The following is a 14697-nucleotide window of genomic DNA, read 5'->3' as shown; positions in this document are numbered from 1 at the left end:
ATGATGTATGTGAGGCATCCATTGAGAAAGTGACAACACTACCTTCCACTAATAGAACTTGCATACAAGAATGGCTATCAAGATTCATTGGAAATGAGTCCCTTTGAGGCATGTTATGAAATGAAATGCAACACCCCTATCAACTAGGATGATCCAATAAATAGAGTATTTGTTGGACAAGATTTTTTAAAAGAAATGGAGTAGGAGATGATCAAGATCAGGTAAAATTAAAGGCCTCCTAAGATAGGAAGAAAAGTTATGTAGACTAGTAGAGACTACATAAAGAATTTCAAGTGGGAGAGCATGTTTATCTCCATATTAAACCAAAGAAAATCTCATTAAAAATGGGCTCATGTGCCAAGTTGGCACCTAGATATAGTAGACCATTCCATATTTTAGAGAGAGTGGGGCTAGTGGCCTATAGATTGGCCTTACCACCCACAACAAAAGTACACAATGTTTTTTAGGTTTCCTTGCTTAAGAAATATGTTCATGACACTAATCAGGTTGTTGATTAGTCTATGATACAGGTGGAGCCAGAGAGAGCATTAGAGAAATTTTGACGTCTAAAATGGGCTTCCTAAGGAATATTATAAAATAATAGTGGAAATAATAAAATAAGATTTCAATTACGTTTTTTCATGTGTTTAACATTTTTTGTGTAGTAGGTCCATTGAAAGTATGCAACATGAGTACTTCTTGGAAAAAAATAAAATTTTGCATCCAACGAGTGCGCCCGCTCGAAATTTGAGTAAAATCATAGAGAGATAAGTTGAAATTATGAGTTGAAAAGGTAGTCTTTTATTTTTTAATTTTATATTTTTGCCTTTATCCTCAAAAAATGGTAAATCATCCCCCGTGGTTGACATCATCATATTGAATCTTATTGGCTCTTATAAAGTTGATTTTTGTTGTACATTTTTGTTTCAAGACTCATTTTTTACCTCAAAATTTCTCGAGTGAGTTCCAACCATAACTGCTATTCATCCTAGATTGAAGGAATATCATGCTTCACGATAGAACAATAGAGTCGGCCAAGCTGCAATGGGAGCACTTTGGACCTCATGAAGCCACTTAGGATATGGATGATAAAATAAGGGTGCAATACCCATCTTTTGATTGTCGAATAAGGAGATGTATGAGTTGTATTTAAAGTTCATTTTTGTTTGTTATTCACTAGTAAAAACATCGAAGATGATGTTCCTTTGAAGGAGGTGGGGTTTGTGACACCCCTAGTATGCTTTCCCCCTGATTTTTGTAATGCAATGTTACTTGATATTATAAATGAATATATCTCTATCTAATGAACTAAAGAGTGGGACCACAAATCCATGATCTAAGAGGGAAGAGGAAAGAAAAACTTAGGTGGGTTAGCTAACACCATTAGTTAATTTTATGGTGCAAATAATAATAAAAAGAAAAAGTGTCTAAGAGGAACATGGAGAGACACACTGAAGAAATAATAAAAAGGAAAATGTACAACAATGTAGGGGTTGGACCTCTTCGTGGTGAATACCATGAGTAAAGCTAGAAAGAGCTATGAGTTGAGGAATGTGATTCTCTGAAGAAAAAAATTTTGACCAGAAGTGCAAGAGGATCAAGAGGAAATGGGGATGACTTCTTTCTAAGGATTGGCTAAGAAACCACTTAGGGTGCTAGCTAGGTATGATAAACCACATGCATATGGGTGCTTGTTGAGAGAGAGTTGATAAGCCGCCCTGGGTGCTTGCTATGGGTTAATAAACCACTCTTAGAGTGCTTGAAACAACTAATAAACCACCCAATGTTGTGAAATATGTTGTGCTTGACTAAATGATAAACCACACAATGTTGTATTATTTCTTGTCCTTTGTGGGCAAACTATGGCTTCCTTCTAAATCTACTAAAAGGTATTTCCCTTTAGATCATGGAACATGCTCAGGGGTGATCGCTATAAGGATTCTAGCTACAATAGGTCTATGGTTGGGTGGAAAATTGAAGTCTCACCTTTAGTTTTCCCTTTTCTGTATTATACATAAGATGTTATGAGTTGAGGGCTATGAAATTGAAGAATTTCTCAATGGAGATTGATGTGTAGCTTTGAATGATGTTGCATGGCCATGTAATGTTGGTGCATGAACTTGTTAAATGAAATTCAACTATGGCTTCCTTCTAAATTTGCTAAAAGGAATTTCCCCTTAGATCATGGAACATGCTCAGGGGTGATTGCTATAAGTGATTCTAGCTACAATAGGTCTATGGTTGGGTGGAAAATTGAAGTCTCACCTTTAGTTTTCCCTTTTCTGTATTGTAAATAAGATGGTATGAGTTGAGGGCTATGAAATTGAAGGATTTCTCAATGGAGATTGATGTGTAGCTTTGAATGATGTTGCATGGCCATGTAATGTTGGTGCATGAACTTGTTAAATGAAATTCATGGGTGCTTTTATTTATTTTTATGATTTTTTTTCATATATCTAAGGGTTAAATTTCTGTCCCAGATCTGGGTGTATGATTATGGTATAGGTACGTGGGCGGCAGCTTAGGCGGGCGCATGGCTCATCTCCACCGCCCTTCGATCTCCCACGGCACCAATCATCAATTCCCCTGCGTTAAAGATTAATGCTGCATTAATGCAGCCTGTCCCTCCTCCTCCGCTGGTTTATCTCCTGAGCATGGCGCCCTCAACTTGCCGCATTCATGTTTCTCCTCTTCGCTTAAGACCCTCATTTGCAGCAGTCGAGGTTCATCCACAAACCTTTCCAGGGATACTCTAGGCCCTGGTTCATTGGGCGAATTGCTGGCTGAGTCCACAGGCCCCTCCCTGCCTCATCTGCAATCTCGTCGGCATCTTAGTCTCTGCTCTCCATCTTGGCCTTCTGGTTGTTGATGCCAGGCCTGTGCTAAACCTTTTCTGCCTCCATGGTCTTTCAAACTACCCGGAACATCTTGGTCTGCCGGCTACGCCGTAACTTCGTCAGAGGATGAGCAACAGGAGAGGTAGCTCCAGGGGGCAAATAGGCCGCTAGGTAACCTCCTCCACGATGGATTCTTCAACTTTATGTTCGGACTTTAGCATGGATCGTATCCGGCTACAAGAAGTGGACGGGGCAGGGGCAAAGGCCTGCACAATTTGGCAGTGAGCCCCTTCAATTCTAACTCCACTCGGCTACAGTTCCCCTGTAGTCACGGAAATCTCTCCTTCATGGCCTTTGTTACCATAGAGCTCAAAGAGATCAATTATGGTCAGGCTGCAGGTTCCCTTGGGGCGACGACGGAAAGGCCGGCGGAAGACAGACATGGCACAATCCAGATGAACTATGAGCCGAGCAAGGCTTTAGGCTCAGGCAAAAGCACGGCTTCCCAAATCATGAAGGATCAGGTAGGCCCGAGCGTATCTATAGTTGGAGGCTCTACATGCAGAGAGGGCCACCCCTCTGAGGACGAAGATGATTACCAGTTTGGATTCCGCATCATCGAAGAGCGGCCCGATCCCTCCCATGGTGTTTAAACAGGTCTGTGCTATTTGGTTTTTTGGAAATTCAGTGAGCTCGAGGTTTTTCACTTAGCACCTGCCTTATAGTCATGATGAGTGCTCCAGTTCTAATCGCCAGTTTCTACCACGAGGGAGGCACTCTGCCAGCTTCTGGTCTCTAGCCTCGATTGCAGTCTCATAGGCTTTTGAAGTTAGTACTCAGATTTGTGTTTCAAGCAGTGTTTCTCGGTTCATTAGTCATGGTCTAGTTTTCCTGTTACTGTTGTCATATGGCCCCTGTTCTATTTTCAGTTCCATGTACAACAATGGGGTTTTTTTGATTTTTTGCATTAGTCAAGGTCAGGTTCCTGACAGTCCTTCAAGGCAACACTCAGTCGGGTTCTCATTGAACACTGATAAGTTATGCTTGTAAACATGCCGATTCTCCAGGCTAGCTTTCATGAGGCCATGACCTCGGTGTAAAATATTTTTGTATTAATATAGGAGTAGACATATTCAGAAAAAAAAGGGTTAAATTTCTGAAGTTTTTTATTTACTGTTTATGGAGTGCATTATGGGTTTAATGGCTCTAAAGCACAACATGGAACACCCTCTTTCTTGTGTAGAAATGAGAGGATGATTCCCTTATTAACTTCCTAAAGAATGGACTATTCTTATGTTTATTTTGAGCCTATAAATTGTTTAAATACTTGTGTGTGGAAAAGAAAAAGAAAGAAAATCTCTAACAAAAAGAACTTGAATGCCTATGTTAAAATAATTCGGCCATGAGGCCTTGTTTTATATTCTAGAAGCTCGGGAGGGATATCCCTGTTTTCATATATATAAAGTTGAGAAGGGTTGAGGCAGTGAAAAATCTTAGTAGGAATAGCTAGTTGGGTCACCAACATACTCACATAAGTTATTACTTTGGAGGCTCGAGCAAGGATATATATACATACATATATAAGTTCAATTTTGACAACGCGTGGGAGTTGGAGACATACATTATTGAAATTTTGAGGACTAAAATGGGTCTCCTAAGAAAAATGTACAACCAAAATAAAATTTATAAGAACCAATAGGATTCAAAATGATGATGTCAACCATGGAGGATGATTCACCATTTTTGGAGTAAAAAAAGTAAAAGGATTAAAAAATAATAAAATAATAAAAGTCCTATTTCAACTTGTATTTTCAACTTATCTCTCTAAGTTTTTACTCAAATTTCGAGTGGGAGTACTCGTTGGATGCAAAATTTAATTCCTTAACCAAGGAATACCCATGTTGTATACTTTCGATGGACACTGCTACACGAAAAATGAGAAATACATGAAGCAGGGTCCATCAAAAGTCTGCAACATGGGTACTCCTTGGATGAGGAATCAAATTATGCATCTAACAAATATTTCCGTTCGAAATTTGAGCAAACACATAGGGAGATAAGTTGAAAAAATAGTTTTTTCTTTTTTCCCTCTAACATCTAATGATGTAATCTAATCTTATTTTATTTTTTCCACTATTATTTTATAATTTCCTTTGGAGGCCTATTTTAAACCTCAAAATTCCACTAATGAGTCCTAGAGGAAATCTGGGCTGGTGGATGTATTAGGGAGCCTTCACTGTTGGATGAACCCCAAAAATTATATATATATATATATATATATATATATATATATATATATATATATATATATATGAAGTGGACCATGGAAAACGCAAGTCTTGCGAGTATGGAAAGGACATGAAAAAGTCGACGATAAATAATGTTGTGACTTAGAGAGACATGTGGGCTCCATGTGAGGACCACGTAGGAGCCACATGGCTAGTCTTGGTGACATGGCACGTGACTATTTGCCAAATCTTTGAAGGCTCCTAGTTTTTGATTTCAAGGTCGGATCAAGATACAATTTATATCATTTGAAATGTCTCAATGAGAAAAACACAATGGCGTTGCCCATTTTAAGTTTTGAGGAGTTTGGAAAAGAAAAAAAAAATTAAACCCCATTTCCATAAATGGAACCTTGGAAATTGGGTCAACTTAGTAACTACCCTATTTTTTACATTAGTAGGAGCTAGAGATAGTATGAAGTATGTTACCTTTTTGGAAAATTAGGTTCATATTTATATTGGAGTAAAACTTGAAATGATAATGAAGCACACTTTCCCTTTTCTAGTTTTTCCATTTGTGAAATGAATTTTGGTTTATGACATTTAGATAACATTCATTTTTTCATAACATTTAATAACATCCAATTTTTCATATTTAATAGATGAAACCATAAGAGTTCTTTCAAGCTTTAAACTTGCCCCATATATAACCATCCAGAATTGACAATATTGTTTTTTGATTATAATATTAATGTTTCTTAATTAAATAAGCAAATTATGGACAACTAAACTCAAGACTTTGCTTAATAATCCCGAAAAATATTATTTAATATATATCTAAACCATAAGCACCACAAAAAACACACATATATAGTGTTTATTATATTATACTATCAAATGGGATAAATAATTTACCATTAATTACCCTCAACTACATTATTTCCCATATCATATTCTTTCTTTCTATAATATAAAATTCATTTAATAAAAATAAGAAAAAGTTCCAAATAGTAATAGAAAAGTTTATTAAAAAGAAGGGAGTAAGGGATATCGAATGAAAATAAGGAAAATGGAAAACTCATACAAAGCTTGTAAAGACGGTCGTGTCACATGCAATTGAAATGGCCACAAAATTATTTATATAGTCTTTACAACTTTTAACCGCACGGAATTGAAAAAATACTGTAGTTTTGATGTTTATTTATAATATTTATCTGATATTTCTAACAATTAAGGTAGATACTCTTATTACGTAAAAATGTTATAGCATGAGATTTTAATTTAAGTAAAGAGTAAGATAACATGATGTTTCCATCACATAACCTACATTCACTTAAGTTTTTAAATACATATTTAATAATGTTCCATCACATAACTTATACTCACTTAGGTTTTTAAATACATGTTTAACATCGTTAATTTGTTAGATTCTTTTAGGTACACGTTGATGTGTATAAGTCCAAAATCTGTCATTGAAGATTCAACTATTACAATTAAAGATAGCATGCGTAACCAGAGTGAAGATCAGATAGCTTCAATGTTTATCTAAAATCAATAGATTGTAACATAGACATAGGAATATACCGCTGGTTAGTATTTGCTTATATGTATTTGGAATCTGATGGGTACCAACTATCTAACGTGGTGACGGCCAGACCACTGAAACCCTATCTTTTATTGGGAATATAATGTGTACCAAATCTCTGACGTGGTGACAGTGATACCGACGTAACGTTTCAAGAACAGACGAGAAGCAGGTACTTTCAAGCTTTTAGAAAAAGCATTATTCACCATCCTCAGATCAGATATGTGGGCCCAGAATTATCTCAAATCTAAGTATTGTCCCTTGCTATCATCAAGCTTTTACAAAAGACATCACTCATCAGACCAGATATGCAGGCCACAGAATAATCTCAAATCCAGGTATGGTCCCTTGCTCTCATAAAGCTTTTACAAAAGACATCACTCATCATCCTCAGCAGGGTTGGAATTTAAAAACCAGACAGATTTCAACCACTCTGTTACCCGTTTTCACAGATTTAGCAAAGAAGGCTGACGGGTTTCAAAAAATGTCAACAATATTTTACGAGCATATCGTCTAATAATGAGTTCTTATCCACAGAAATATGTTATAATAATGTTAATTGTAAAAATTAATCGTGAAACGAGAGTAATTTCTAACTTTAAAATTAGAAAATTGAGGCTATTTTTATGTTGATCGTAGCTATCGAGATAATTTGAAATTGACTTATTTTCAAAATATTTCAAAATCAAATTAAATTCAAATAAAAAAAAATATGGTATATATAAATTGATTTGAGTGGGTTTTTATATAAATTGATTTGAGTGGGTTTAGTTTTTATCTAGTCACAAGTTCAAATCTTATTTAAATGTTTAAGAGAGAGGCTACTTAAAAAGTAAAAATAGTAGAAAAAACAACATACTCCATAATTGTAATGATGTATAAAAGGATTGGGAAAGTAATGGCAAATTATCACATCATATAAACACAAAAATTAAATGCTTTGCAAGTGATTAAATGTATAAAGATATGGATACTATAAATTCATTATAGTAACACACATCTAATGTTTGTGGATGATATTCTATTTGGAGGACAAATTTCTATTGAGGAGTGGTCAATTTTTCATAAATGCATCAAGCTATTTGGAGATGCATCTAGACTAATGATGAATGAAATGAAGTCAAAATTAATTCATAACCATGCATCTAGATTAATGATGAATGAAATGAAGTCAAAATTAATTCATAACCCTAAACAGGGAGTGATTCTAGGGGAAATTAGACAACTATTTGGGATATCTTCCATACATCTTGCTGAAGGATTTACTTATTTAGGATTCATCTTAAAACCATGTGGATACAGAATCAAGGACTGGGAATGGTTAATTGATAAGTTCAAATACAAATTAGATGGCTGGAAACACAAATGGATGACATTAGGGGGGAGAGTGATAATGCTTAAATATGTTTTACAAAATTTATCAGTATTCTGGATGCATCTTTTTTTATTACCAAAGGAAATCATCAAAAGGATAATATCAGTTATGGGACATTTCTTATGGACAGGGGTTCATAATGTAGAGAAAGTAGGTAAGATACATCTGATTCGTTGGTCATTGATAGCAAGATCGGTGGAGGATGGAGGTTGGGGGATTATTGATCCTAGAACTTTCAATAAGGAACTCATCATCAAGAATATGTGGAGGGCTGCTGCGGGAGAAGGTATTTGGGTTGATATTATCAAGGAAAAATATATGTATGGACAATCATTTTCGACTTGGATCACTAATGGGGCAAGAAAGAAAACTCAGAGATCATTTATTTGGAGTAGTATGTTTCAAATGCTACAAATATTAATGGGAAATATGCGTTGGTCAGTGGGTGACGGAGCTAAGATTAAAGTGGGATTAGATGCTCTTATGGGCATGGTGGGGAATCACTCGTTACCGGTGAGTATTCTCAATCATATTCATAATAAAGAGATTTATCATCTTAATCAGATTATTCATTATAGGCCTAATCAGTTGGATCTTCAAGAATGGTATAAGGCAGAGGAATTGGAATTGCCTATAGAATGCATTGGTCAATGGGAGGATTATATCTCTACCCTTAGAAATGTTGGGATCACTCTAAACAATAATGAGGACCGGATGGGATGGGTAGGAACACTTAAGAAAGGAAGCACGGTGGTAAAAGACATATATAAGAATATGCCAAGTGAGGAGAAGGGATATGGATTCCCACTTATTTTTCAGATCATATGGAAATGGAACATCCCGAATAAAATAAAATGTTTTTGCTGGCTGGCCATTCATAATAGGATATTGACATGGCAGAATCTTCGAAGGAGAGGGTTTCAAGGTCCGGGAATTTGCCTTATGTGTAGGGAGGATGAGGAGGATAATAATCATCTATTCATACAGTGTCTGTATGCAAAGGCAATATGGAAGGGAGTGATGGGATTTTTTAAAATTGCATCAAAAGGAGTTGTACAGAAGTTGTCATCAAGTATCAGGATTTGGATCAAAGACAGACAGTTCAGGGCGCTACCTTTATATATCATATGGACTATTTGGAGAAGGTGCAATGCCATTATCTTTGAACAGAAAGGATTGGAGGTACAAGAGGACATTAATAAGACTATAGCCTATTTCAACGAGATTGGACAGATACAGAGAAACAAAGGCGACAGGAACATCAAGATTAGAGAAACATGGCTTTCATATCCAATGGGCTTCTTTTGATGGGGCATGTGCTAACAGAGCATGTGGATGTGGAGCTGTTATTTACATCAAGACTGATACAGTCTACCATTTCTGGTGGGAGGGTGGAAAAGGAAGAAATAGTAGAGCAGAAAGCATTGCCTTATGGGGTGTATTGATCGCGAAAAAATGGTTAGGGATTAATCAAATCTATGGCGATGCCAAATTATAGAATGGGTAAAGGGCCAAAATGATTTCAATCTACCAATTTTAATTAATTGGATGAATCGTATCAAAACCTTGGAAAAAGCCTTTCAACAGGTAAAATTTGACCATATCTATAGAGAACAGAAATGGGATGCAGATTTGCTTTCAAAGAGAGGTATAAGAAGGGAAATAGGTAAATTTTATTTTGCTTCCTTTGTCCAGGGAGTCATGGATAATGCAGGTACTATCAACTATTCATAATGACAGACAAGACTTTTGTGTTTTGTTGTGCGTAGGAATAGATAGGATTGTAATGTTTTCTGGGCAATAGAAGAAGGGTAACAAGGTTGTTTGAATAGCACAAGTTTGTACATTTTATGTTGGGTAACAAAGGGTGTAGGTTGGTATTAAGACTTTTTTAGAGACAGCTATAAATAGCTGAACATTGACATTTTTTTGTAGAATGATAGTAAAGATAATATTATAAGTTGCTGAATGTACTACCTTTAATACTAAAGAGTAGAGCTTTTTTCTACTTAAAAAAAACTTATCTACAGCTAAATCTGAGTTTTCGGATAGATAAGCTCAAGTAGACAACATAAAAAAGGACAAGCCCTTGTGTTTAATCACTTAAAAAAACACTCTCGGGTGTCTATAAAACCAGTTTAAATTTATTTGTGCAAAACTTCAATTGTGATTCTAACTTTATAGTTTAGATATATAATGACGAACATAGAATATTTTACAGGTAACATTTTCATAAATTGCTGTTATTAAAAGCCCAGTCAAAGCATTTCGAATCAGTTCTTCAGGGCTGGAAACAGAACAGTTAAAACCCTGATTAGTGTGGAAACTCTACAGGGATCTATCTGCTTATGGTTGCATTACTGAGTCAGTTCATTCGATTCTGAGACAGTCAAGAACGCTTTTCTTGTGAAGAGATCCACTCTCGAGGGCATCCATGAAGTCCCCGTATACACAACCCTTGTAAACAGCAGGTCTAGACGAGTTCACAAGCTGTGGGGCAGGAGCAATCGCTGTGCTCCACGACGGACCATACGCCGTTGCCACTGAGATTCGTTCCTTGTTGCTATTCACTACGGCTCTGTGCTCCACGCTCTTGTAAATGTCGTTGCTCAGAATCTGAACACATGTAAACCAACAAATTTACCCTCAGGTTACTGAAATATCTATAGATCAAAGGATCACACACCCCATTATCACGAATTCCTACCTGCAACTGGTCTCCCAGATTGATGACAAGCGTATTGGGTACAGGCCTAACGACTACCCAATTGTCCTCGTGCAACACTTGCAGACCACCCACATCACCCTGCATTAAGAGGGTGAGGCCGCCGGGGTCCGAGTGACCTGGTAAACCCAGAGTCTGCTGTGGATTTGGACAGGCCGGATAGAAGTTGTAGGCCATGTACTGCGAATAGTCGCCATATACATCGTTTATGTATTCCGAAGGAAGCCCTAAGCTCTCCGAGATAGCGCTTAATAGAATCCTCGCAAGATCTCCAATTTGCTTACTGTACTCTGCATTTGCCTTTCTGAACAATCCAACAGTTTCAAATTGGGGAGTTAACTAATCTTTCCATACATGAAAATTTGGGTATAGAGAATAATATGGGCAGTTCTTAGCAGTCTATTCTGAAATTCTATATATAGAAGAAGCCAGGTGCAACAGTTAATGTCATTCATAGTCATGTGCATCAGATTTTTAAAATATTTTAGAATCTGCAATCTATTCCAGATGTATATGGATTCTAAAGAATTGAGTGAACTTCAAAATCTTTACAGTAATTAAGAAAATGTTTTGAAAATATTTTAGAATCTGCAATCTATTCTAGACGTATATGGATTCTAAAGAATGGAATGAACTTCAAGATCTTTACAGTAATTAAGAAAATGTTTGTCTTAGCGGAAAGAGTGAATGTCTATCTGATTCTGAAAATTTACAGATAGAAGCTAGGTCGAACAAGGTAAAACAGTTAATTTTACTCATATGTATCAGATTCTAAGAATATTTTAAAATCTGCAATCCATTTCCGACCAATACTACCTCGTAAAGAATTGAATGAATTTCAATAGCTTTACAACAATTGAGAAAATATTTGTTTTACCAAAAAAAAGTGTAAGAGATAAAAGCCAGGTTAAACAGTTAATTTCACTCATATGTCCCAGATTCTAAAAATATTTTAGAATCTGCAATCCATTCCAGCTGAATGCTGCCTGGTAAAGAATTGAATGAACCTCAAAATCGTTATAGCAATTAAGAAAATGTTTGCCTAATATTATATGTTTCTAAAATTGCTTAAGTTGTCACTCTGTTTTCTTTTTTAAGTGAAAATGTTTATGTTGTCATTCTGTTTTTTCTTTGGGAGGAAGTGTGCATCTTGAATGAATGCTTGACGTAGCCTGGTAAAGCATTCAATGAGCAATGTTTATGTTGTCATTCTGTTTTTTCTTTGGGAGGAAGTGTGCATCTTGAATGAATGCTTGACGTAGCCTGGTAAAGCATTCAATGAGCATAGAGATCTTTACAGAAATTATGAAACATTTGTCTAATATTAACATTATTTTAGTAAAATTGTTTATGTTGTTAATCTGTTTTTCCTTTTAGAAAAATTATATATCTGGATTGAACGACTAATATTTCTGGTGGCCGCTTCCCCAATATCAAGGCCACATAAACTCCGTGTCTCTAATGAGGGTAGAACTTCCATCAGAAATATTACTCGTTTCATCTTGATGATGAGTGGAGCTCCACCAGACAAATCGATAAAAAAAATAAAATTGTGAAGGCACTATTAACCAAAATTGTTTAATCAAATACAAGAAACTAACCAAAGGCATAATATTGATAACAAACATGGTTAATAATTATTCAACTAATTCCTAGATCACCTTAGCAGTTCTGTAAAAGTGTCCAAATTCAATCGCCCCTAAATACCTGAAATCTGTGGGCTTGTCAGGCCAAAGGGGCAACATCTCTTCCAAGGGTTTGCAAGAGTAGCGGATAAAGTCTCTCCAGTTGAGGGTTTTGTCTTCTTTAACATTGAAGCTGGTGGAGTAGCGCATTCGAGATTTGGGGTCCGTCGAGAAGTAGCGCATCTTCTCCTCCGTGGGCAGGTGGAAAAACTCTCGCCCCACTCGCATCTCGTTTTCCATGGTGGATTCTGAAACCCCATGATTCTTCACCTGTAATTCTCAACATCACATGAATTGATGTTAACAGGGATCGAACTGTCAGATAAAATGATATATGAGATACTGCAAATGTTTATAATTACCAAGAAGAAGCCCCAGTCTCGACATGCCCTGCCGATTGCTTCCACCGTCGCAGTTCGGCTCGCGCCTTCCAGTTCTGAGAGGTCTATCAGGGGGATTTGTTGTTCATGAGAATCAATGACGGGACGCTCATCTGGGGGCTTGACGTAAATATGAGGGAGAGTGTGGCTGCCAGCATCGACCAGATCTTTGACTCCTCTGTAATGAACAGGGTATTGTTGGTGAGGGTTAAGAGAGGCTGGAGGCAAAGCAGTGGACTCCATATCTCGATCACTGTACAACGTGATGGAAGAGAGAAGAGAGGGGATAAGAAAGCTATGCGATAGGCGAGGCGAAAATTGCGAGGCCGGCAGCGACAGCCATGGCTATGTAATTGTTGATCACATATATGTGTATTTTCTGGTGGAGTGGAGATGGATGTCTTTGGATAATGGTCCTTTGTATATATGGGAGTCAGGTTATAAATAATAATTCATTATACGTATGAAACATAAAATGGTAATTATTGGGTCGCATTTATTCATTATTAAGATATAATAAGATGGGTAATAGGTAAGATAGATGTATAATGGGCGAAGATTTTGAGGCAAGTATAAGGCATTATTACAAGTAATTGTATATATGGTATGTATATTTGATTGTTATTGGTATATATTGAAAGATATATAATTAGTGTAATGATATAAACTAAATGATCTATAAATGTTTATGGGCAGTATCAAAATATTTTTTTTATAACGCATCTTATATTGTTAAAATTGAAATATGTGTTTATATGGGAGTTGTCTATGGACGTTGAGGAGTCATCTATTGAGGTTGAGAAATTGTTCCGATGGCCAAAAGATCCAGGTAAAAAAAATTCAAAAATTATTATAGAGGGAGTGTTTGAATCATGTTTTTGATGGTGGAAATGGATTCAACACCATCAAAAACCTATTGGGCACCTAAAATTATGAAGCTTGACAACTTTTACTTGAATTCACAAAAATCACTCCTGGATTTTTTCAAAATATAGCTGGAATTTCCATAACTTTGAGGGAAAAAAAGCATAATCTTTATACTACGACATTTATATGATATTTTTTTAATTAATTAATTTAATTTAAAGGAGTAAAGGGAATAACTACTTTTGAAATAAATGTAAATCTTTAATTTATGAAATCTCTACTGTTTATCTAATAATTATTAATAATTAAATTGAAATTCTATAAAACCTTTTTTCTAAGACCTCTTAGGTTAAATCTCTACCATCTATTTAATATTTATTGATAATTAATTTAAAATTATATACAACTTTATTCTAAAATCACCAATATAAATATATAAATAGAAATATATATATATATATATATATATATATATATATATATATATATATATATTATTAAGATGTTTCAATATCAAGTTTTAAAGATGAAATATTAAATTATTAAAATTTAATTTAAGTATTAGATGTGTGTGTGGATACTCATCATGTCTTTTGCTTTTTTGAATTGAAGTACTTTGTATTCATAGTAAAAAAAGAGAGTTACATTGAGATCATCATAATCAAGTTTATATCTCTCCAAAACCACTAGCTTCACTAAGCTCCCTAAGAACCTCCATTATAGCAATCTGAACATAATATGTTCATCAACATATTAGTCTGTACATCAAACCAATACTATTTCAAATTACAGAGATTGTGGCTCAGATCGCAAGGTTAACAAGTGCATGCCATGAAAACAAGAACCAAGACCACCATAAAGCTAGGGAATACCTACCATTGACAGAGAGAAACTTCTACACCGAATTGAACTATACTCTTCAATAACGATCCCTACAAAATACAATTCCAATCTACACTTCTCCTTAGAGGCCTCCAAGATGTGTACATATATGTCTGAAGGAAGTAATAAAAGATGG

General features: G+C 35.7%; 1 protein-coding gene across 2 annotated transcripts; it reads right to left on the bottom strand.

The window, feature by feature from the left end:
- Positions 1–10146: 10146 nt before the first annotated feature.
- LOC149207274 (protein DMR6-LIKE OXYGENASE 1-like) lies at positions 10147–13219 on the bottom strand. 2 transcript variants are annotated; one of them, XM_089395674.1, is made up of 4 exons: positions 12795–13219; positions 12455–12702; positions 10730–11051; positions 10147–10638 (listed from the first exon to the last, which is right to left on the bottom strand). In XM_089395674.1, exons 1-4 carry the CDS (start codon positions 13053–13055, stop codon positions 10393–10395), a joined length of 1077 nt encoding a protein of 358 aa, XP_089251800.1. In that variant the 5' UTR covers positions 13056–13219; the 3' UTR covers positions 10147–10392. The 2 variants fall into 2 exon arrangements, with proteins under 2 accessions (XP_089251800.1, XP_089251801.1); XM_089395675.1 differs by having other exon boundaries at positions 12455–12710; positions 12795–12962.
- Between the last annotated feature and the right edge of the window lie 1478 nt (positions 13220–14697).

This window comes from Pinus tabuliformis, chromosome 1_2 (assembly GCF_031772625.1).
Source record: "Pinus tabuliformis cultivar Carrire ecotype Pingquan chromosome 1_2, CPIR1, whole genome shotgun sequence".
Lineage (NCBI taxonomy): Eukaryota > Viridiplantae > Streptophyta > Pinopsida > Pinales > Pinaceae > Pinus > Pinus tabuliformis.
This window is presented reverse-complemented; position numbering and strand designations above follow the sequence as displayed.